The sequence below is a fragment of the Panthera tigris genome, chromosome C2 (genome assembly GCF_018350195.1).
Source record: "Panthera tigris isolate Pti1 chromosome C2, P.tigris_Pti1_mat1.1, whole genome shotgun sequence".
Taxonomy (NCBI): domain Eukaryota; kingdom Metazoa; phylum Chordata; class Mammalia; order Carnivora; family Felidae; genus Panthera; species Panthera tigris.
Genome location: NC_056668.1, coordinates 131,047,106 through 131,070,021, shown reverse-complemented (window position 1 = coordinate 131,070,021; position 22,916 = coordinate 131,047,106). Strand labels below are relative to the sequence as shown.

Genomic DNA, 22,916 nt, shown 5'->3' with positions numbered 1-22,916 from the left:
TAGTTGTGAGGTAAAGAGAAGGGAACTGAGGCCATCAGCCTAAGCACCTGGAGTATTAAAGGTATTTTAGGACCTCCTAGGAAGATGTGGGGGAATTTCTCCCACCCCCTGCAGCTCTCATTCTATAGCTAGTCTGTCTGTTAAAAGAAGAGAGAACGGCAAGAGAGAAAGGGGGCATGCAGAGGGGATAATGGATAACATTTCAGTATTTTCACAACCAGTACGGCCATGTCAATGGATGTCCACTGAAAAACAGCACTATGCATTTCTCTCCCTGTCTTGCAAAACTCTAGGGCAAGAACAAGAGGGAGGTAGATCCAAGAAGTGAGCTGTCTGTTCTAGTGGCTCTTGCCATGCTAAGGTCTCTGTGCATGGAGCAGCCAATATAGGAACATTTTTTCATTTCTTCTCAAAAAATAATGTTTATTATAAATGTGTATACATATTGTAGAAAATTTACCAAGCTTAACAGATGGGAAGAGGGGAAGAAAAATGACCCATAATCTCACTATTTTGAAATATTCGTTATTAACATCCTGGAGATACCAAAAAAATCACTCTGTTTTTCCCTCTTAACAGTGTATCATGAGCACATTTCCATGTTATTACATTTTCCCCTAAACATTCTTTTTAATAGCTTCAAAATATTCCGCTGAATGTACGTACCTTAGGTCACTTGACCAGTCTCTTGCTATTGAATACTTAATTTGTTTTTAATTTTTTACTGTCATAAGTAGCCCACAATGAGCATTCTTATATCTGAATTTTTAGACAAAATCATAATCTCTACGTAAAAATTTCAAAAAGTAGCATAACTGGTTCAAAGAATATGCACCTCTTTTGCAAGGTGCCCTTAGGAATATTCAGTGATCTATGCACCCTTGTGTTATGTAGGAAAATGCTTGCTTCGGGACATCCACACCAGCAGTGGGTATTGTCACTTTCTTTTTTTCATCTATACCCATTTCATTAACAAAAAATAGTTTCTCATTACTGTTTCAAATTGCATTTCTTTGGTTACTAGTGAGGATGACATTTTTCCATTTGTCTCTCAGCCATTTGTAAGTCTTTGGGGAATTGAATTCCTCACCCATGTCCTTTGAACCAGCTCCTAATTTTCCAGGCAAGTAATTGCTACTGACTCCATTAGTCTTGATTGACCATCCCTCTGCCTCCTGCAATGTTTGCAGAGTGGAGCTGGCCAAAGTACCAAGGCACATACCAGCAAGTGAGGAAACCCAACAATATGCATGACCCCAGAGTTCAAGGTCACTGGTAAGGGCCCCTCTACCTGGAAGTGCCCAGTGCTTCTCTCTTGTCACCAGTATATATTACAATTAAGTTTCACTTTTGAGAAATTAAAATGAACTGGTATGTCCACAGGGAGATTATGGCATCCCAGGCTATGGTCAAATGGGACGAAAAGGAGTAAAGGTAAATATGGAAAACTGTTTCTTTAATTATTTCTTTAATTGATGAGACAAACGTAAATAATACAAGAAAAAACAATCATACTGCAGAAGTGGTATGTTGATTTATTTATGTTCTCTGCTGCAAATTGTAGGGCCCAAGAGGATTCCCCGGAGATATGGGGCAAAAGGTACTGTGCACATGTCCTTCTTTTGAAATTACCATGATATTAACTTTCTACTTGAGAATTGAAGTTAAAAGGAGAAGGAGAAGGAGAAGGAAAAGAAGAAGGGCAGTTGTTTTTCCAGGACTTCATGAATAAAGGACCTTACTACTATGAATGAATCTTTAAGTTGGAAAAGACAGTCCTGTCCTTTGTTGCCTGACGGCCCTGGTCTTGAAACTCCACCCCTGGATCTCCTCTCCAGTTTACTCCTCTTGTCCTCTGGATTTCTCGCCTCAGTAATCTCATTCAAAACTCTTGGCTTCAGCTATTGCTGTTTGTTCTTTATTATTGTGGCCTTCACTTCCCCTCCCCTGAAAGGTGACAACATTCTCCTCATTGGTCTCCATTACCACCTTCTTACTGCTTCAGTTAATCCCAAACACTGCTGTCAACTTGATGTTTTCCACAGTGTAACCTAATTATGTTTCTTTCCTGATCACACGTTTTCCAGAATTCCTCATTGCCCACCAGATTGAAAAATCCGTCTCCATGATCTCCAACCAGACATAACCTTATATTTCAGTCAGAGTAGCTCCTATTATATCTGTTTTTATGCACTGGAATTCAGTAATAAGATTTCCTTTTTTTTTTTTTTTTTTTTAAGCATCCTGTCCAGAAGAGTGGCTTTCCAATACTTGGTGTCCAAATTAAAATGCAAAATATAGATTGAAAAAATTGAATGTGTAAGCAGATCAAATCAACTACAGGAAAACAGCCAATTTTTGAACCCTCTTAAAAGTGCTTTTAATTGCTGAATTACCAGAAGAGATTCTTTCCTTAGGTAGAGAAGGGTGCAAGAAGGAACTGTTAGGACAAGAGTTCTCACTGTAAAAGACCAATTTTCTAATTTACTGATAAAGGGAGAAAATGAGCATATTTAAATTTAGGGATAAATGTGAGATTAGTTGTTTTTTTTTTGTTTTTGGGGTTTTTTTTGATAAATAGGTGCTAAAATTAATTTCCCACCAAAGTCAGAGTAAAGTTTTTATTACCTTCAGCTTTTTCAGAAGTGATTTATAAATTTAGAAAGTAATTAATTGTTTAGTATTTTCTGTGATTAATATTCCATATGTTTTTCCTGATTTTCAAGCATTCTTGCTTTAGATATTTTTAATAACTGATTGGGTAGCCATTGCACTGATATTTATGCATAAATATTTGTGTTAGAAAATTAAGAATAGTTTGGGGGAATATTTAAGTCTGTCAATGACTTTGTTCCAAGCAAGCGGCAGAAGATGTCATTTAATGTTTAATATATTGTGTAGTTATAAGATCAATTAGGTTTTAGATTATAGAGAATTATTTCTCTTATTTCAAGCAAATATTTTAATATCTTGATTTCTTATATTTGAATCTTTAGGGTGATGTGGGTGATCCTGGATTTCCTGGGGGTCCTGGACGCAAAGGATTTAAGGGATTAACAGTAAGTGGCCTGTAATTCCAGAAATAATAAATGTTTCTTTGGAGGACTCTGACTTTTATGTTGTAATAGTAAATGTGGATTATTGATCTAACCCAAGAGCATCTGAAATGCCACTTCCTGGCTCTGTGACCTTCACCACACCTTTTCAGGGTCTCTGTTTCTCTAACATGAGACTTGAACTTGACACCAAAGGTCACTTTCAGCTCTAAAATTCTATGGTTCCATGAATCTGAACTATTTTAAAGATTTACAGATTGATAGCTGGCTGTTCCAAGAAATGTCAGTGCCTTCCAGTATTTTCTAAGGCCCATATTAAAGCCCAGACTATTAACCCTGAGTGGGAATGAAGCCGACATCTTCCCGCTGTGTCTCTAAGGGTTTCTGACAATTCCACTGCTCAGAACCAAGGTCATCTAGGGTATTCGTTTTAAGGAAGGCTGTTGACATCTTCTAATTAGCACAGTGTGGAGTAGTGTGTTACAATTTTTTTTAAAAAACAAAACGCTGAGACAAGCATCTTTTAATTTTGAAGTTTGAATGTAATATCAGTGGTCATTATCAGCATGAAAGAGATGCAATTCAACAGATATTTTCCATCTGGCTGGATAAATTTCATCAGCATCCACATCCATCACCTTGAAGTATGGGAATGACACAGCCCACCCCTGTCCTCTTATGTATGTGGAGAATTTTTTGTGTTTGATCCTTTGTAGACGGGAGGGTTTTAATTAGATCTCTGTGCGCTCTAGTATTCTTTTTTAGCACCAATCCTAGTTTATGTCTAATTTATATTTAAATGCATAGCCAGTGCCAGAGAAAAGTATGTCACTAAGTGGGGAGGCTACGAGGGAAATAGATACTTACCAATGGTTAAGAATGACTATTTATAGGGTGCCTGGGTGGCTCAGTCGGTTAAGCGTCCGACTTCAGCTCAGGTCACAATCCTGCGGTCCGTGAGTTCGAGCCCTGTGTCGGGCTCTGGGCTGATGGCTCAGAGCCTGGAGCCTGCTTCGGATTCTGTGTCTCCCTCTCTCTTTGCCCCTCCCCCGTTCATGCTCTGTCTCTCTCTGTCTCAAAAATAAATAAACGGTAAAAAAAAATAAAAAAAAAAAGAATGGTTATTTATATTTATACGTAAGGAATTTATTTGACTTGAATTAATGGTTGCTTTCTTTAAAAATCTTTTTTAAATTGTAAAGTCTCATTAAAACTTAGGTATTCTCCATGCATAGACAGTGTGGAAACTAAAGCATATTCCTATCTGCAGCTCACTAGAGGCTCGAAAGGGGAAGAGGGACCTCCGGGACCCCCAGGCCCTCCCGGACGGAGAGTAAGTACACCCATGAGAGCTAAGTAGCCTATACTGGTTTCTAGATATTCAATAGAAGGGGTACAGAATTTAAAGTCAGAGCACTGGATCCAAATCCAAATTCTTCTTGCTAGCTATGTGCCCCTGGGCCAGTCACTTGGTCTCTCAGTTGACCTCTAAAAGGGGGATGACCTATCCTGTCCTACCACCTCAAAAGGTAGCTGGGAGGATTGTATATCCAAATGTGAGCACTCTTTGTGAACGATAAATTTCAGTGCAAATATTAGCTGTTACCGTTATTTTCTTTTTTTACTGAAGTTTATAAAAATCAGAATGGGATAAGCTTCATACAGGGGTCCTGGCAAAGTTCCGTCACGTGAGACAGGTCAGTAGAGTTCCCCAGATCACCGTTGTCTTCCCGTCTTCAAAATGTAGACTCTAGAGAGATTTGGAAATACAACTGCTAGTTCCCACCAGGCTTCCACTGGAAGGGAAATAACACTTCTGGAAGCATTCCGGGCAGAGGCAGGCACATCCCCCACTGACGAAACATCCATATCTCTATTATAGTGCTTCTCGTGTTATCATAATGATTTATTTACACATCTCTCTCCCCTGATGAGCACAGTCAGGTAAGAACTAGACGTTGCCAGCACCTGGGTGTTGTGTCAGAGGCGCAGGAAGCATTGTGTACAGAGTGGAGAAACTGCTTACCTTGTTTGGTGCGTTCTGAGCATTTAGAGACTTACCTGGAGGAGTTCTTTAACTTGGGACCTTGTAGAGAAAACAAAAGCATGGATGTTTTGTGGATGATAGCAGAATGAGAGTCAACTAGCTGTGAGGACGCTGTGATGCATCTTTCTGTCTTTCACATTAAGGATCTGGTGAACATTCGTAGTCACGTGGGCGAGGATCTCGTCTTTGAGTCATACCGATCTGGTCTGAATTTATCTCCTTTCCAGATTTTGGAACTCTCGCGTGGGGGTCCTGCATCTTCCCGGCCTTGTTGCTTGGCCCTGCTGGTCCCTAGAGTGTGGTTTTGCTGTCCTGGGGCTGCTGGTCCCAAGAGTGTGGCTTCTCTATCTCGGGTCTTCTAGAATCAGATCAACTTCTTTGTCTTGGGCTCTCAGTCCTCAACCTCTGCTCAAGAACTTGCTCCAAGTTCTTCTCCAACTCAGTCCTTTAGGACAGATGCTCTACAGCTCTGATCCTCTGCAAGATGTGGTCTGCCTACTCTCTTTATTAGCTAGAAACTGTTCCTCTCTCTGTTTAAGTGGCTGTGCGTTCTTTTCTGTCTTCTGCCATAACTTATGAAAGGAAGGATGAGCCTCTGCATCTCCTAGTGAGAGTTAATTTCCTGATTCTGGTCAGAAGAGCCTGTGTCCCAGTGGGTAGAATTATGGATGCCACAGCATTTCCAGGTAACACTCAGCATTCAGCAGACAATTAACTGTTTCTTAGATGGATGGATGGATGGATGGATGGATGGATGGATGGATGGAAGGAAGGAAGGACAGATGAACAGATGACCCAGTTGTCATTTAGAACAGGGGTTCTTACACTGACATCCCTGGTTGAGCTTCTGAGGCCAGTGAAATTGTATGATTGTGAGCCTGTAATAACATTTTCTGGAACCAGCACACTAGCATTTACCAGTTGCCCAAAGAGACCCAGGTGTGTTAAACATGTTAAGAACCACTGCCAAGGGGAAGCCTGATCCTGAAAAAAGGAATAAGGGGGAAAGGGAAAAGCTCAAGCTATCAAAAAAGCACTGTCTCTTCTTAGGAAGCCTCCTTGATTCATTTCACCCAGTTATGCGTACTCCTTTGTTTATAACCTCTCAGCATTTATGAGCTCACTTTGTATGCTCTTCTTTTGCATAAAGCCCATTTTGCTACTAATTATCTCTGGTTCTTTCACATACGTAGAAGTTGTATGCTACCGCCTGCATTTTCAACTCCTTGAATTGTAATACATCTGTACCTCTGAATTCTCAGTAAATTCCTCTCCTTGTGGCATGCTTTGGGAAGTCTGTTGTTTACATTTCAACTTTTCTTATGAGAAGTACCTTTTAAGTGTCATAGCCTGAGTACAAACATCTTCAAGAAATACTTTAATTTCTTTACTTATTACCTAGAAAGATAATTCAGTTCACTCTGGGAAGACATTAGCTTAACTGATCTCACACTGAAAGAAAGAAGTATGCACTGTTGATTTAAGTGGGGAAATAGCATTGTAATCTATCTGTTCAGGAATACTTTAAGCGCTCTCTGCCAGCTGTGCTTTTAAGAACGTGCTTTTTTTCTTTGCTCTTGTTTTGTCACTAAAGACTCCAATTCACATACCAATAACTTGCTCTGGTTTTATTTTCCTAGGGCATGAAAGGCATGGCGGGGAAGCCTGTGTATTCTGTACGTATCTCCTTATTCACAAATGAAAACCCAACCAGTCCACTGGCAAATAAACATGACCTCTCAGGGGTCGCTGTGCTCATCTTTCTGTTCTCTTTCTCTTTTTTTTCTTTACAGCAATGTGATCTGATCCAGTTCATGCGGGACCATAGCCGTGAGTATCTGCGTGTCGTGGAACAAGGGCGTCGGTGATTGGCGAGAGCACTTAGGAGGAGTGTAGTGTGGGTATACAGAATCAGTAACCGAATCCACTGGTGGCACATGTCCCCTGCAGCAGGCTTGTCCTGAGTACTTGCAGTAGAACAGCTCACATCAAAGGTGGGAGGGAGAGGGATGTAAGTAAAGTGTAATTCATACAGGAGAGAAAGCATGCTTATGGCAAATGGTTGGAAACCAACTCCAAAGTTGTGTGAATCAGCTCACACTAATACAATATTGTACAAAGGCCTGCGAGGGCATGGTGTTAAAGGGACGAGCATGGAGATTTGGGGTTAGTTGCTTAGTTACTTAGTCAATAGAGTCTCCTTAGATGGGGGTACTTGAATCTAGTTGTGGGGAAGTGATAGGGAGTGGCCAGAGAGTAGTTTCACCAGAGGAATAAAGCAGGAGTCAACAAACAGAGAGATTGTCTTTGGTTAGGAGGAAGGGGAAATGAGGTAGATGAAGCCCAGTGACCTCATTTCTGAACATTTATCCCAAGGAAATAAAGCAAAAGAAAGAAAAAATTATAGGCAAATATGGTCGTTGAAACATTACTCATTAGAGCAAAATGAACATACCTTTAGACTGTTTGCACGTAGAGACTAATTAGTTTATGGTGCATCATCTTCTGATCAGATACTAAACAGATACGGTTTTTTTGAAGACTCAGTCAGAATGTGAATAATATTGTCATTAAAAAGCAGAAAATTAAGAGGTTAGAGTGGGAGAGAGAGCCAAAGCATAAGAGACTCTTAAAAACTGAGAACAAACTGAGGGTTGATGGGGGGTGGGAAGGAGGGGAGGGTAGGTGATGGCCATTGAAGAGGGCATCTTTTGGGATGAGCACTGGGTGTTGTATGGAAACTAATTTGACAATAAATTTCATATAATAAAAAATTTAAAAAATAAATAAAATAAAAAGCAGAAAATTAAATTGGATCCTCATTATTTCACATATAGCTAAAGATATACATAGAAACCAGTTCTAGAAGCAAAGGGAGAAAAATGTAACAACTTACTGTGTTAGAGTGGTAGAATTTTAGGTGATTTGTCTTTCCTCATGCTTCCATTGTGGCTTATAATGATGCTGATACAATCACAATCAGAAGAATGTCAGATGGGGAAATTGGAGAGACTTACTGAAGAACACTGGATAAAAACGTAGTCATTGCAAGGGTGAGGTGAGGAAAGAACAACAAAACTGAGTTTAAAATAAGCATAAGGCCAGAGCAGGAGAAGCTAAGTAGTGCTACAGATGAGAAGGCAGGAGGGACTGTGAAGAGAAATCCATTGGTAGGAAAATATGATGGCCTCAAACATTTCAGAGGCAGGAGAATGTTGTGTGGGCCCTAAATTAAATGATCTACAGGCAGCTAATGAAGTGGGCTGTAATAAAGGTGAGGATCAAGAGAAGAGACTGGGATGTTTGTGGTCCTTAAGGCCACATGGATGGGTTGAGGTTCTAAGGATGGGAAATGACAGAGAAAGAAACAGAAACCCAAGGGATGAATCCAGGAAGACATCTTAGCAAAGCAAGTGAGGCCAGAGGACAGAAAATGGCATCGCAGAGATGAGGAAATTCTGCACATGTGGGTCACTTGAAAAGCAAGAACAAACGGAAGGACAGAAGATTCGGGGGAGGGGACCTGGGTGAAAGGCATTGTTTGAGAAGTAGAAAGGCTCTCCATCACCCTGAGGAAGTGAGAACCAAGGCCTGGGGCCCCAGGGGGAGAACGAAAGGAGAGCCACTGTAGGGGAGGGGAGTCCTTCTCAGGAAAATCAAAAGCTATCTTCCCAGGGAAGAACCAAGGAGGAGGAAGCAGTGGGGGAGGTGAGTACTGGCCCAGGGAGGGTTAGGGATCCGAAGACAGTTTTCCAACACAGAGTGAAAGGAGTTAGACAGGAAATTAGGGGGCGGAGGGTGAGGGTGAGCGTGGGTTCTGTAACCAGACAGGGTGCTTGATCGGTGAGCTTGGAACTCCAGAGTGCAAAACTGAGATGGGATTTGGGCAACAGATGTTCAGAGCTAATTGGGTTGGTTGGACTCCTGGTCTAACACATTTCCTCTTCAGTCCTGCAGCACTGGGATGAGGCCCGGGTCCTGAGCTGATCACTGGGACCCTATCCCCAAAATAGCATAAGAGCTCAAGGGGGCTGATGGGAATGTGGAGTGGGGGTGGTCGCAAATAAACTAAGAGGGCCCAAATGATGAGAATTTTGGAAGGAAGGGCACAAGTAAAGAAGATTTTTAGGAAAGATAGACATATTAAAAGAGATCAAGTAGTTTCCCCCAAATCAGGCAAGGTTTGCCACACTCAAACCAGATAGGTGTACCCGTTTCCAGAGCCTGTGTTTCTAGTCTCACAGCTGGGTTGGAGGTTAACATATGAAAGTGCTCAGTCAGGAAAAAGGGATCCTCTTCAGGCCTTGAGATGCAGGGGAGACTGTGGGTTTGGAGCCCTGTCTGCTGGCTGTTAGCATCTCCGCAGCCACAGGATTAAGACCATCAAAAGGCGTTAATGGGGTTGATGTGAGAGAGCGCAGTGCTGTGGGACGGCAGGCAGCTTGGAAGGCTAGCTGGTTGCCAATGCTAATAAAATCTTTTATTATATCAGAGTGACTCATTTGCTTTTCTTGAAGCAAATGAGCAAGGACATTGTCAGACCAGTGCTTTCTAAAGATTTCTAAAGATTTCCAACATTTGCCTCTAATTGGTCTCATGCTTACAGAGTAAATCACTTAGAAAAACCAGATGCTGTTTTGCTCGGGAGAAACCCTTGGGGGCTCTCCTTCCTCCCTAGAGATATGGAGATCACTCAAACGTAGGAGCTGTATTTTTTAGCAGAGACCAAGTTTATTTGGAAATCCCCACATTTCTGCAGGAAGAGAGAGGTTCCCAAGGTGTTCATCTGGGAAGAAAATAAGCCCTCATATTTTAGCCGTGCCTTGCTGAATGACTCTCAGGGCTGTAAGAAGAGAGACGGAAACAAATTGAATTTGAGCTATCTTGCCATTTAATCAAAGGCTCATCTATTCTGCTTCTAAGACAAGTGATCAGTGTTTCAGATTTCAAGCAAGATTCTGCTGAAGTCTGCTGGCCTTGGCTCACAAGGAGAAAAGGGCAGGAAGGTTCACCCATTAATTGAATTCTTTGTATGTGTTCCTCAGTCCTTTGACCTTAGCTGCCTGTTATTTAGGAATTAGCCTCATTTGCGATTAGAGTCAAACAAAATGTTAAGGTTTGCTGAAATTTTGTTTTGGGGGATTATTTTTAGTCTGTGTGCCAAAAATGTAACAGACTCTTCTCTTTCTCTTTTTTATAGCTTGTTGGAATGGTGAGTATTTTTACCATACTGTGTTTCTTGCTGAAGTAATTAACTGCATTCTGATAAGACCAATTTGAAAGAAACTCTTAGCCCCATGGGAAAAAGGACTACTTCCTTCTATGCCGATACATCTATCTTTTGATGATGGCTATAATTATCAATGTCACGTTTCTACCAGATTGTGAATTGGTGACACCCAGCTCCCAGCCCTTTTACACTATTATGCTTTCTAGGTCCTGTCTGAGTTCACAATTCAATTTCTTCACAGAGTAGGCTCGTGTTGCTGGGAAATTCAGGGACAGGGCTCTGAATGACCACATTTTAATTGATGTGTTGCTGACCCAGTGATCACTGGCTTCTTGGATGGGCAACGTTTCCTTTCCTTTCTCTCACATCTCACCAAGTGCCCACTGCTTGTACACCTGACCTTGCTGTGGATGGTCTTTCTGGAACCTGGATCGCAGTGGGTGTTGCTTAGCAGCCTTAGATCCCTTGGATTCCATTGCCACTGAAGCTGGTTTTGTCAATGTCAAGAGCTCCTGGTCTTCTAGAAGCCTACTGAAGTAGACTCACAGGGACTTATCCCCAAAGTTTGAGCTTATCCAAAAGTGACATCATTCACCTAAATTCTGGGAAAATGAAAACAGAAGCCCTTTATATATGTAAGTAAGTGCCCAGTAAAATTTCAGGGATTTGAATTCAATTTATCATGTACCCTGTTGGGCACTAGGAAAAGGAGAGAATAAAAATAAATCGAAATCGGTTCTGCTTTCTGGGAAAATCTGTGATGAGAGGTCAGTCTTGAAGATGCTTGCCTACTACTTCTTTAATAATTTTTAGTGTTAAGGCTAAGAAAGGAAGACTAAGGCTACTTAATTTCTCATATTTTATTTTTTCATTATTGGCTTTGATATTTTTTTCTTCACGGTAAAATTCCTTGATTCAAAACACATCTCTGAATCAACCCTAGTCTCCTATTCAATTGCTGAGAACAGTGGATTGGGGTGTGGGATTATTAGAGTCTAATGCGCTTGAAGAGTTAGCCAGATTCAAGATAGTAGAGCAGTCTATGTAGACGAGGGCATTCATTTCTTAAATAATCCCTGTTCCTCTTCCTGTGGTCTGACTTTAATAGCATTTTGAAAAGTTAGGTTTGATACGTAGGGCTGATACCCTATGAGATTCCTAAAATTAAATCATCATAAAATTAGTAGCACTGAATTAGAAATTGCAAAAGAGCCCCATTTTTATAACAGCTCATGGTAAGCCTGCTGCGGTCCTGCTGCTCCCTTCCTCTGGCCACCCTTGCTTTCCTTCAAAAGCTAGCTTCTGGGAGGCCCTGAAATCCCCTCTCTTGGGAAACAGTCGCTTTGTCCTCTGAATGCTCTTGAAGAATAATAGTCAGTCTGTACCTTTCTGTATAGCAGTCCTCCCCGGGACAGATGCCTTGAGGGCAGTCCTGAATTCGGTTCATCTTTGCTTGTATTGCACAGTGTATATCACCCTGCATGCTACTCAATGAATATTTGTTGCATAAGCGGATGAAAATCTTCCAAGTGACTAGCATTATTGGTAGATCATTTCTGAAGATTTCTGAAGACCGTAAGCTTTCAAAACCTTCAATAAGCCATAGTATCCTTTCATTCATTTGTTTTAAAATTTTACTTACAGTAAAATTAATTGTCGTGTGCGAGTTCAGTTTTAACACATGCCTAGATTCATGTAGCCACCACCACAATCAGGATACAGAACTGTTCCATTAGCCTAGACACTCGCTTCAATTTCTTTTTAAATAGCAGACTGAGTGAGGGCTGTGAAGTCTGAGTGTTTTACCACCAAATATGACTGCTAGAGACTTATATAACACCTTCACACAAAGTGTCACCTGTGTGTACCTGTAGTTCCAGAGCTGTAGATAACACCTGTATCTCCCTAGATCTTGGTGTGAATCAGCCTCAGCCCTGGGGTAAAGAGGACGGGAAGGGCTTTTGAGCAGCAAGGTAACGTCATACTTCTTTCTGCCTTTCATGTTAGCAACAAAGTGTCCAGTGTACCCAACAGAGCTGGTATTTGCCCTGGACCAGTCCTATGGTATCACAGAGCAGAGGTTTAATGAAACGAGGAACCTCATCACATTCATCATCAATGATCTTAACGTCAAGGAAAGTAACTGCCCTGTGGGAGCAAGAGTTGTTGTAGTTTCCTATGACTCGGGCACCAGCTATCTCATCCGTGGGTCCGACTACCGTAACAAGAAACAGCTCCTCCAGCTTCTTTCCCAGATAAAATATCGACGCCCCACGGAAGCTCAAGACATCGGTAATGCGATGAAGTTTGTGGCCCGCAACGTTTTCAAGCGGACGTATGCGGGAGCCAACGTGAGGAAAGTGGCTGTGTTTTTCAGCAGCGTACAGACAGCCAGTCAGTCATCCATCCTCACAGCCACCATGGAGTTCAATGCCCTAGATATCAGTCCGGCTGTCTTTGCTCTCAATGAAAGGGTTTTCGCTGAGGCTTTTGAGGTAAGACCTTCCCCCTGCGACTTCTTTATGTTTAACTTAGTGGAGCTAGTAAGATGGGAATAGTGGGAAGTAGGGAAAGAGACGTGGTTTCTGTGCACCAGGCACTGTCCCTAGAGCTTTACATACATACTCACACATTCTCACAACCCTCTGAAGGGAACGCAGTTTTTATCTCTATTTAAAAATGAAGAAACAGGGGCACTTGGGTGGCTTAGTCAGGTGAATGTCGGACTTTGGCTCAGGTCCTGATGTCACGTTTCGCCAGTTCAAGCCCCGAACTGGGCTCTCTGCTGTCAGCACGGAACCCACTTTGGATCCTCTGTCCCCGCCCCTCTCTCTCTCTCTGCTTCTCCCCCGCTCATTCTCTCTATCTCTCTCAAAATAAACTTAAAAAACTAAATAAATAAAAATGAGGAAACTGAGGCCCCAAGAGTTTGAGTGACTTGTCCAATTGTGTATAGCTCCTAAATGGCTAAATCAAACTCCGAACTATGGTCTGTCTGATAGAAGGGGCCATGAATACGGTGTTCTACCAGCCCTCTGAAGATCAGGTGTTTCTCATATCTGTCATCTCCTTGCTGAATCTCATTGAATAGCTGGTCTTAATTTATGATGGATGAAGTTTAGGGGATCTTTGAACCCCTAATGTTGTGTAAAATATTTAATGTATATGAAGCTTTTTCCCACAAGAGGCTGTCCTATGGGAATCTATGTTTCTTTCTCTCCCCTTCCAAATGAAGAATTTCTCCATCTACTGTTCTATTTTTTTTTTTTTTTTGAGAGAGGTCTTAAGTGGGGGAGAGGGGCAGAGGGAGAGAGAGAGAATCCCAGAAAGGCTCTATGCTCAGCACAGAGCCCGATGCGGGGCTCAACCCAACAACCCTGAGATCATGACCTGAGCTAAAATCAAGAGTCAGACACTCAACCGACTGAGCCACCCAGGCACCCTCTGTTCTACTATTTTTAAATATATTCACATTATCCATTAACTAAGTTCTCCTGGACCTGGGTGAACCTATCCTGTCATCCAAGAGTTTATAAATATATATATATATATATATATATATATATATATATATATATACACACACACACATACACACACACACAAATACATATATTTCTACTGTAAAAAGAAAAAGAAGCCCTCTGTAACATGAAGAAAATCAATCTGCTCATGAAACATCCAAGAAGATTTTGGGAATAGAAGACAGGGAGAGTTACAATAGAAACTGACAAAAAGGATTATAGAAAGTCAGAGTTTTTTTCTATGAAAATAATTACCTCCCAACATACTAGATAATTTATTTGTTATATTATGGCATATGTCCCCCCTCCACTAGACTTTAAGGTAGAGATTTTATCTGCTTTGTTCATTTCTATATCCCCAGCATCTAGGACACTACCTATATAACATTATAGGCATCCAATAAATATCTATTGAATGAATGAATGAATGAATGAGTGTGTGAATGAATGAATGAATGAATGAAGAGCATATGGTTTATTTCTATGAATAAGCTTCCTTGATTTACCAAGATAGCATTTAGTCTTTATATGGGGGACAAAGTCAGATACAATATAACACCCAAAGTATCCAATTTTACAAAAAAATGGTAGGAATGTGGTAAATATTTTCTGACTGTAAGGCTGGAATAATTATAAATATTTTTAAATGCTTGCTCAACACTTCACAGAAAACAGGGTGTGGCTTTTCTAAATCCTTTACTTTCCCAAGGGAGAAGGGGAAAAGTATGAGTATAATATTCTTATGGCTTGAGAAATACTTTCATCACCACCTGGGAATGATAGATTTCTTTCATTGTTATAAAACTGTCTGCCTTCCATGGTGCCTCAGACAGAGAAAATGCCCAATAAATACTTACTGACTCACTGAACGAATGAGTGAGTGAATTAAATAATTAATGCTATATATTGCCCATTTCAGTAATTATTGAAGCAAGAAAAGCTATCAAGAGACAGACAAAATCAGGCCATGTACAACCAAGAATTTTGAGGAAACTTAGTGTGTTCTGTTTACAATCTTTCAAAATAAACTTTCAAATTAGAATTTGTGCTTGAGGAAGTCCTCATCTGAAATAACGTACTTGACATCTGAAAGATGTGCCTTCTTCTAAATAATGTGATTGGGATGGAAATAGTTGGGATCATTACTTAAAGAAGCCAGGGGAACTTGTACATAAATACAATTTCTGCAGGATCAAACTTCAGAAGCTGACTTGTGGCACATAATCAGCAGGTGCATAATGAGAAGCATATAGGGGTGTCTGGCTGGCTCAGTCGGTAGAACATATGACTCTTGATCTTGGGGTTATGAGTTCAAGCCCCACGTTGGGTACTTAAAATCTTAAAAAGAAAAAAAAAAGCATGTAAAAATTCAGTGAAGAATTGCAGAATTAGAAATAAGTGTGAGAGTTTAATACCTGCCCCAGTAGGTGAATCTGATGGTTATCCTGGGATAGTTTTCTCATCATAGAATAAAGTGCTGATACCTGTCCTATATACTTCTTTGTGTTGTCTGGAATAAAAGCAGGATGGTGTGTCTGTGTGTGTGTGTGTGTGTGTGTGTGTGTGTGTGAGAGAGAGAGAGAGAGAGAGAGAGAATGAGAGAGAGAGAGAGAGAGAGAGAGAGAGGTTGAGAGAACATGTACTGGACTGTAATGCAAGATAATGGTGATTCATTAGGGATTTTTCAAACTAGTCCTTAAAGTGAGTGCACAATGGCTTCCAGATAATGGTTAAAGAAAACGAGCCAATAAGTATATACTTGTTTTTCATTGTAGTTTGACAACACTGGAACCTTTCAGGTGATCCCAATTTCTCCAAATGGGGAGTCTGTGTCAAAACTTCGGCGCTGTACCATTTGCTATGGTAAGACCCATGAGAAGAATTTATCGTGCAGAAACAAATGCCTTCTGAGCGAATTATTAAATCTGGCCTTATCAGATATTTCTAGTTTTGATCATAGATTCTATTTTAAGTTTTCTAGTCTTTCAATGCCATACATCAGAGTTTTAATCTTTGTAATATTTAGAGCTTCCACAGAAGGTGAAAGTTGTTTAGAATATTCTCCCAAATGATGTGGCTTTTCTTGGAGACAGTTTGGTAGTTTGTATCAAAAATCTCTAAAATACTGAAAATATTTTCTAAATGAGTTTAGACATGACTCGTAGACTTCAAGCCTGCGTGCTCCCTACGTCTGCTTTCAAAAAGACCTTCCCAAATTGTCCTCTAGTGGCCACAGAAATTTTGGGACGTTGAGAATTCCTCATTAACTTAAATAATGTGAGATTAAAGAGGTATTGGTCAGATTATTAACTCTTGGTAATCAGTTACTGAGTCACTTGAATAAGATCTCAAACAACAGTGTCTTGTTGTGCAAATATTGAACCGTTGATAAGTCTCTCTATATCTTTCCAGATAAATGTTTTCCAAGTGATTGCATCAAAGAGGTTTTTTTACCTGAAAGTTCATACATGGATGTAGCCTTCCTCTTAGACAGTTCTCGGACTATAGCAAGTGATGAGTTTAAGGCTGTGAAAACCTTGGTGAGCTCTATGATTGACAACTTTGAGGTTGCCTCAGAACCTATAACCTCAGACTTCGGTGATAGGATTGCCTTGTTGGGCTATTCTCCTTGGGATAGTTCCAGGAGAAGGAAGGGTGTGGTAAAAACAGAGTTTGAGTTTATAACTTATGACAACCAAGTCCTAATGAAGAGGCACATCCAGACTTCCCTCCAAGAGCTAAAAGGAGAAGCCACTATTGGCCACACCCTACTATGGGCCATGGAGAATCTCTTCGCACAGACACCCAACTTGAGAAGACACAAGGTCATCTTTGTGATCTCAGCTGGAGAATATCGCGAGAGCAAGGATTTCGCAAAGAAAGTGGCTCTGAGGGCCAAGTGTCAAGGCTACGTCATGTTTGTGATCTCCCTGGGCTCTGCGCATAAGGATGGCATAGAGGAGTTAGCCAGCCACCCACTTGATCACCATCTGATACAGCTTGGGAGGATTCATAAACCAGACCTGAATTATATTACGAAGTTTTTAAAGCCATTTGTTCACTCTGTCAGACGTAAGCCATTATTTTGTTTTTCTTCTTTGTTTTAATAAATTAGTGTTTGCTAATAGCATTGATAGCCTAACACATCTTTGAATCTAGAGCTTATCCAAATATAACCATTGGATGGTGCGATGGAGACAGATATGGGACATATCCTGGTTATATCCTGTTTTTACCTTGGTCATAATGTGGTGAGACTTTTTTTCATGATAGAATGTCTTTTACATTAGATCTCAGGACTAGAAAGCACAGAGTGATTGGAGGTCTCCAGAGCCACATTTGTTCAACCTGAAGAAGCTTTAGCAGCTCTTTGATGAGTATTTACATAAAAGTTTTCCCTACTGCACTTGGTTTACTTTCTTTTTTTTAAAGTTTATTTATGTATTTTGAGAGAGAGAGAGAGAGAGAGAGAATGCATGAGCAGAGGAGGAGTAGAGAGAGAGAGGGCGAGAGAGAGAATCCCAAGCAGGCTCCGCACTGTCAGTGCTGGGCTTGGATTCACGAATTGCGAGTTCGTGAGCTGAAACCAAGAGTCAGAAGCTTAACTGACTGAGCTACCCAGGCACCCCCGATACCTGGTTTGGCACGCCCTGGAGACCTGTATGAAGGTTTAAAGATGGCGCAGTCCTGTGCTATTCCCGAAGAGTCTAAGCATACAAATCACATAGGAATCTTGTTAAAATGCAAGTCCCAGTTCAGTATGTATAGGATGGAGCCTGAGATTCTGCATTTCTAACAGTCTCTCCCGTGATGTCTGTGCTCCTGGGCCAAGAATGACATTGTGAGTAGGAAGGCTCTGGGCCAATGCACTACAAAATGTCACTAGGGTGGGTGCTAGTCCACAAACTGATCTGCAAGAGAGAAGTTCAGAAATTGAGAATAAACATCTAGAAACTTAAAGCAGTTTGACATTGCCGCAGCATACAAGTGCGTGAGCAGTGTACCTTGTCTCACGTAACAAGATGGAAACCACAAGTATCAGTCTGCAAAGGATGAGAAGTAAAAATACCTTCCCCACAAATGGTTTGAGAAATATTCTTTCTAGAGCAATAGTTCTCAACCGGGGATGATGTTGTCCCCCAGACATTTGGAAATGTCTGGAGATACTTTTTTTTTTTTGTCACAACTGAGGGAAAGGATACTAGCATCTAGTGCGTAGAGACGAGGGATGCTGCTAAACATCCTCCAGTGATGCAGGATACCATCCCCTCCTCCATAAAGCAAAAGATGGTCCAGCCCAAATTGTCAATAGCACTAAAATTGAGAAACCCTGCCTCTAGGGCATCCCATAGAATCGGGGCTGAACCTTTTCTTTCTGAGACTCTACCAGGTGTAGACCTTGGTTCTGCTGGAGCCAACCTCACTACCCTTGAACTCCAAAGTTGCCCTGACATTCAAGGAATCTCCAACAGTACCATTGTGACGGTATCTTGAAAGTTCACTCTCCATTGCAGAGAGAGCTCCATCTTTTTGCTGTAACTCATATTTGATTGAAGAATCCCAACACCTTCCCTCTTGGGAATATCATGTTCTTTCTTTAAATGCCTTCGGTTGTATGATATTCCATTATGTTACGTAAAAAGAAAGAAAAAGTGCTTCCAATTAACTGTTGGTACCAACTTGCCTATTAGAGTTTTATATTTTATAGTAATTAAAAGAGTTCAAATTTTAGATAGACTATCGGATATCACTCTTGTGCATGCATCAAAAGGGAATATGTATAAAATAGACTGGTGGAGGCATTCCTAAAATGTCTTTATATTCAAAATTGGATTCCTGTGAGCTATTTCTTGACTCAGATTCACTGATACCTTGTGGATTGATTGTCTTGTTCCATGCAATATTGTTCTTTATGTCATCAAGATTGATGATGACACAGCACTTTTAAAAGACTATAGAATAATTAAAGCTGGACTCGGTGGATGCCTCAGGTTGCAGTTATTAGCGCTAGCTTATTTTTGATTTCCGCCTTCACAGTGTTGCTAAATGTCTCCAATTCGTCCTATAACCACTTGGTTTGTAGGAGTTAAAAGACTCCTCTACTCATACTTCTGGGAATTTTTTCTAAACTACTGACCCTTATTCTACAAGCTTTGGTGCTGACACGTTTGCTGTTCCCACACGCACGGGAAATACCACCTGTATCACAGTTCCTGCCTCACTAATAGCAGTTGTCAAATGCAATTGATTAGACGACATAGTGTCATTTCAGAGAAAGGGGAAAAAATGTTCCTCTAAGAACTAAAGAAGTACAATTGTTATGAAACCACAAACATTCTGAAATATTTTCATGGAATTGTGGCTCATTCAGTGGCCAAAAGCCTCCTTTAACTAAAAAGTATTTTCCTGAACGAAGGGAAAAATTGATACGCTTCTTAATATTCCATAGCTTATAGAAAAGCAATGGCGAGGGGATAACGGGGCATGTTATTTAGATCAATAAGCTAAAATCTTTTCTTTGATTATTTTCCTCCTAGGAAATCCACGTTAATGGGCGCAGAAGCACAGAAATAGCATCATGTAATAAAATGCTACCTTTTCTATGTTTGATCTATTAGCATAAATCTGAGTGGAAACGCCCATCAGAATAAAATTTCCCTTAGATTCTGTTAGCCTGAGCATGTGGAAATCACGTGTCTCTGCCTCACAATTAACCCTTAAATGAGCAGTTCAAGGAGGTTTGTTTCCATGAGCCTAGTAATTCTTTGGCTGCAAAGCCCTCTGAAATCAAATTTTGAATGCTATTTCTAGTTGCTACTATTTTCTGTGTGCACCCCAGCCAAGTTTTGCTGAAATATTTTAGTGACATTTAGTGCTTCAAGCCAATTCCTGTTGGGATTCTTGTTCCTTAGCAAACCTAATTTCTGATTTCAGAATCTAACTATAACTTTGCTCTCTCAATAGGGGGATTCAACCAGTACCCACCACCAATGCTTGAGAATGCCTGTAGACTCATCGGTGCAGAAGGAGAGGATAATCAATACAGCGATTTCCTGTGAGTTAGAAAGCTCTTACATGTACAAGGGACTGTTAATTGACTCATGGGTATACAACTGGCTGACGGCGGGTTATTAGGTCGAGGAGGCTAATAAGGTCTCTGAAGTAAAGGCTTTTCATGTATTCCATTTTCTGTAGCACTTGTTACGCGGCAACTGTGCTTTCCGGATTGATGTGTCTATAACATCCTCATGGGCTTTATTACAAATTTGTCTTTCAATTCATGGTTTCCTGAGAAATTCCCACATTGAAATGTTCCCCAGAATAGAACCCACAGTTTCGGCTCAACCACCTTGGCCTCCCTTCTCCTCTCTCCACACCGTCAGCACTAAGTTCTGGCCACATTGGAGTCTTGTCTGCCTTGTGTGAACCGTTGCTTCACCCTCCTGGGTTTCTGGTCACACCACCTGGAACTCTGTTGCTACCAGTGAGATCTTACCCATCAACCGTGGCCCTGATGAAGCTGTCTCCTCTTTGAAGCCCATTTTTACTTTCAAAGTCCTTACTTTCTTGTACCTTCTTACACCTTACGCTGTGGAGGCACTTATTAGAGTATATCCCAATGTCATGTCTCACCGAAGTCTGGGGTTGCATATGATTCATTGTTTCATACCCCAAAAGATAGCATAAAAGACCCCACACCGTAATTGCACATGTAAGTATTTTTTCTTAAAGTGCACATGTAAGTATTTTTTCTTAAAGTCATATCCTAAATAACAATGTAAATAATTAGAATGAATCTTGAACCTCAAACAGAATGAGTAGCCCTTTTGGTTTCTCTGTACTCCTCTCTTTACTTCCCCAAGCTCGGATCCCTGACTGCAGCCTTGCAAAAGCCTAGATTTAAGCCCATAATTACTCCTTCCTCTCAGATTGCAATTAAGCAAAGAGCTTCTCAGAACAGATAAGGTCTCTTACACACATCCAGAAGCAAAACAGCAAGACGAAGCATTCTCAGAACTCATGCAAGTACGTATTCCTATAATGTCAGATTGCATTTACTTGGTAGTTTAGCAAGAAAGTGTCCAGCAGCCAACACGTGAAGAATAATATGGCACTGATGTCACGTGAAGCAGTATTTCCCTACATTGGATAAGTCATGAGTTCACTTAAGGGCAAATCCATTCTTACGGAACTGCAGACAAAATATTATAATGTTACTCGAACATGTAAACCTAAATGCTATGTTTACAGTTCTTGTGCCACTATCAGACTAAAAAAAATGTGCATCACATCCAAGCAAACCCAGCAAAACACAAATTTAAAACACTAATTTAAGATAGCGGATGATTCTGCTTTGCCAAAATAAAATTCCTGAAAACTAAAAAAAATACAGTACATATTGATAAACGAATGTAAAATATGATGCATGTTGCAGAGGTACGTCTGCTTTCAGCTTGTCTACTCTGTTGCATGATGTCTTAATTCCTCACCCCTTGTCCTTACCTGGTACTGTTGCAGAATTATGCATATTGTGTGTCATGATATCATTTGGCTTTCACTTGGGGTGAACGTATTATTCATGTGTCGTATCTGACTTTTTTCCCTTTCCTCATTAACTCTCAACAGTTAAGGCAATAATACTCCTGGGTGCTGAATATTAGTAGCAAACACAGATGTGAACATGGACATTGAAATTGCAAAAAGGTGCCTAAATAGAATAAAAGTAAAAATCAACTTGTATTGAATGTGTTATCTGTCATCATCTAAACAAAAACACAGTGTTACCAAGTTATAAAGAATTCTTAAACTCCTAAGACTATAAATGTAATACCATTTTAAGAGCTATGATGTCAATGAGGTAAGTTTTGTGCAGTCTTATTCTTCTCAGAACAGTTTTTGGTAAATTACTATTTTCTGTATTTTCCATGGGGATTGATATCAATATGAGGGATTATGGTGGTTCCAAATAACCTATGATAGAGGTTCTTGTCATTTATCTAAAACTCTGTCACCAATCAGACTTGGTTTATTCCAAAGTAATGGTTATTAGGCAATAAGCAGATGGGGGAAAAGGAAGGATAAATGGGAATTTTTATTTGTCAGTTTATACTTTTTAAAAATATGAAAATCTTAATAATTGTATTGAAATGCATTTAGATTTTTATCTAATCTGTATTTCTTTTAAGAAATGGTTAAGTAATATATCACATTGTTAGGAAATCTTATTTGCATTCCCAAAGCTGTGGAGATTCACCTAAAGCTTTCCATTTTATCTGCTAGATTTACTCCTGAGCCACATGAGGTTTCTTCGGGAGAGAACAGCTTCCCTGGCCAGGAATTAAGTGCTGGGAGAGACTCATCCTTTGTGTTGGAGGACAGTGGAAGTGACCACTTGGTTTACATCCCAAGCCACATGCTGATGCCACAAGAATTAACGATTAAATATGAAAAAGGTCAGGATTCTGAAGAAATTGCAAGTTTCACTTCTGGTAAGGAAATGAAAAGTGATGATGGACATTTTTAAATGACGGGGTCCTCATCTTTTAACACTAGCAGAGAATCAAGTAAAATGAATCGTGTTATCTAAAGCAGCTTTTCTCGAGTTCAACATAGTAGCTGCAACAGCTTTTATTGAAAATGAAGATTTAGACGGCAACAGGCACCACTGAGGAGATCACTGATATAAGCTCTAAGAAATGTCCCTGATATTCTCACCTAACTTGAGATTTCTCTAGCCTCCACAGCTTAACAGGTTAGTGTGACGTAGTAGAAGGAAAAAATACAGAGAACATTGGAGCAAAGGAAGGATTGAAATCACTTTAAAAGTTGGCCAGGCCAGGGCCTCAGACATTGCAATTGCATGAGAAGGTATGTTATGTTGGAGGTACTTGGAAAAGACAGAGCACAGACGTCCCCGCGGCCTACTCTGAATGGCAAAGCAAGAAACCGTTCTCTTCCGGCAGGTTTAATAGTTTCAAACCAATCAGACACAGAGGACTTTTGTCTGTGTTTTCACTGAAAAGGGTGACGTTCTAAACAGACTTCAACCATTTCAGCTG

General features: G+C 40.5%; 1 protein-coding gene across 2 annotated transcripts in view; it reads left to right on the top strand.

The window, feature by feature from the left end:
* The window catches only part of COL6A5 (collagen type VI alpha 5 chain), a 112,630-nt gene that overhangs the window by 64,498 nt on the left and 25,216 nt on the right, over positions 1-22,916 (top strand). For both annotated transcript variants that reach the window (XM_042956416.1, XM_042956415.1), the window contains exons 26-37: positions 1,384-1,434; positions 1,565-1,600; positions 2,997-3,059; positions 4,327-4,389; positions 6,744-6,779; positions 6,897-6,933; positions 10,304-10,315; positions 12,341-12,828; positions 15,633-15,720; positions 16,270-16,929; positions 19,822-19,912; positions 22,138-22,346. In XM_042956416.1, coding sequence (XP_042812350.1) covers positions 1,384-1,434; positions 1,565-1,600; positions 2,997-3,059; positions 4,327-4,389; positions 6,744-6,779; positions 6,897-6,933; positions 10,304-10,315; positions 12,341-12,828; positions 15,633-15,720; positions 16,270-16,929; positions 19,822-19,912; positions 22,138-22,346 — 1,834 coding nt within the window. The remainder of the gene's footprint in view (positions 1-1,383; positions 1,435-1,564; positions 1,601-2,996; positions 3,060-4,326; positions 4,390-6,743; positions 6,780-6,896; positions 6,934-10,303; positions 10,316-12,340; positions 12,829-15,632; positions 15,721-16,269; positions 16,930-19,821; positions 19,913-22,137; positions 22,347-22,916) is intronic.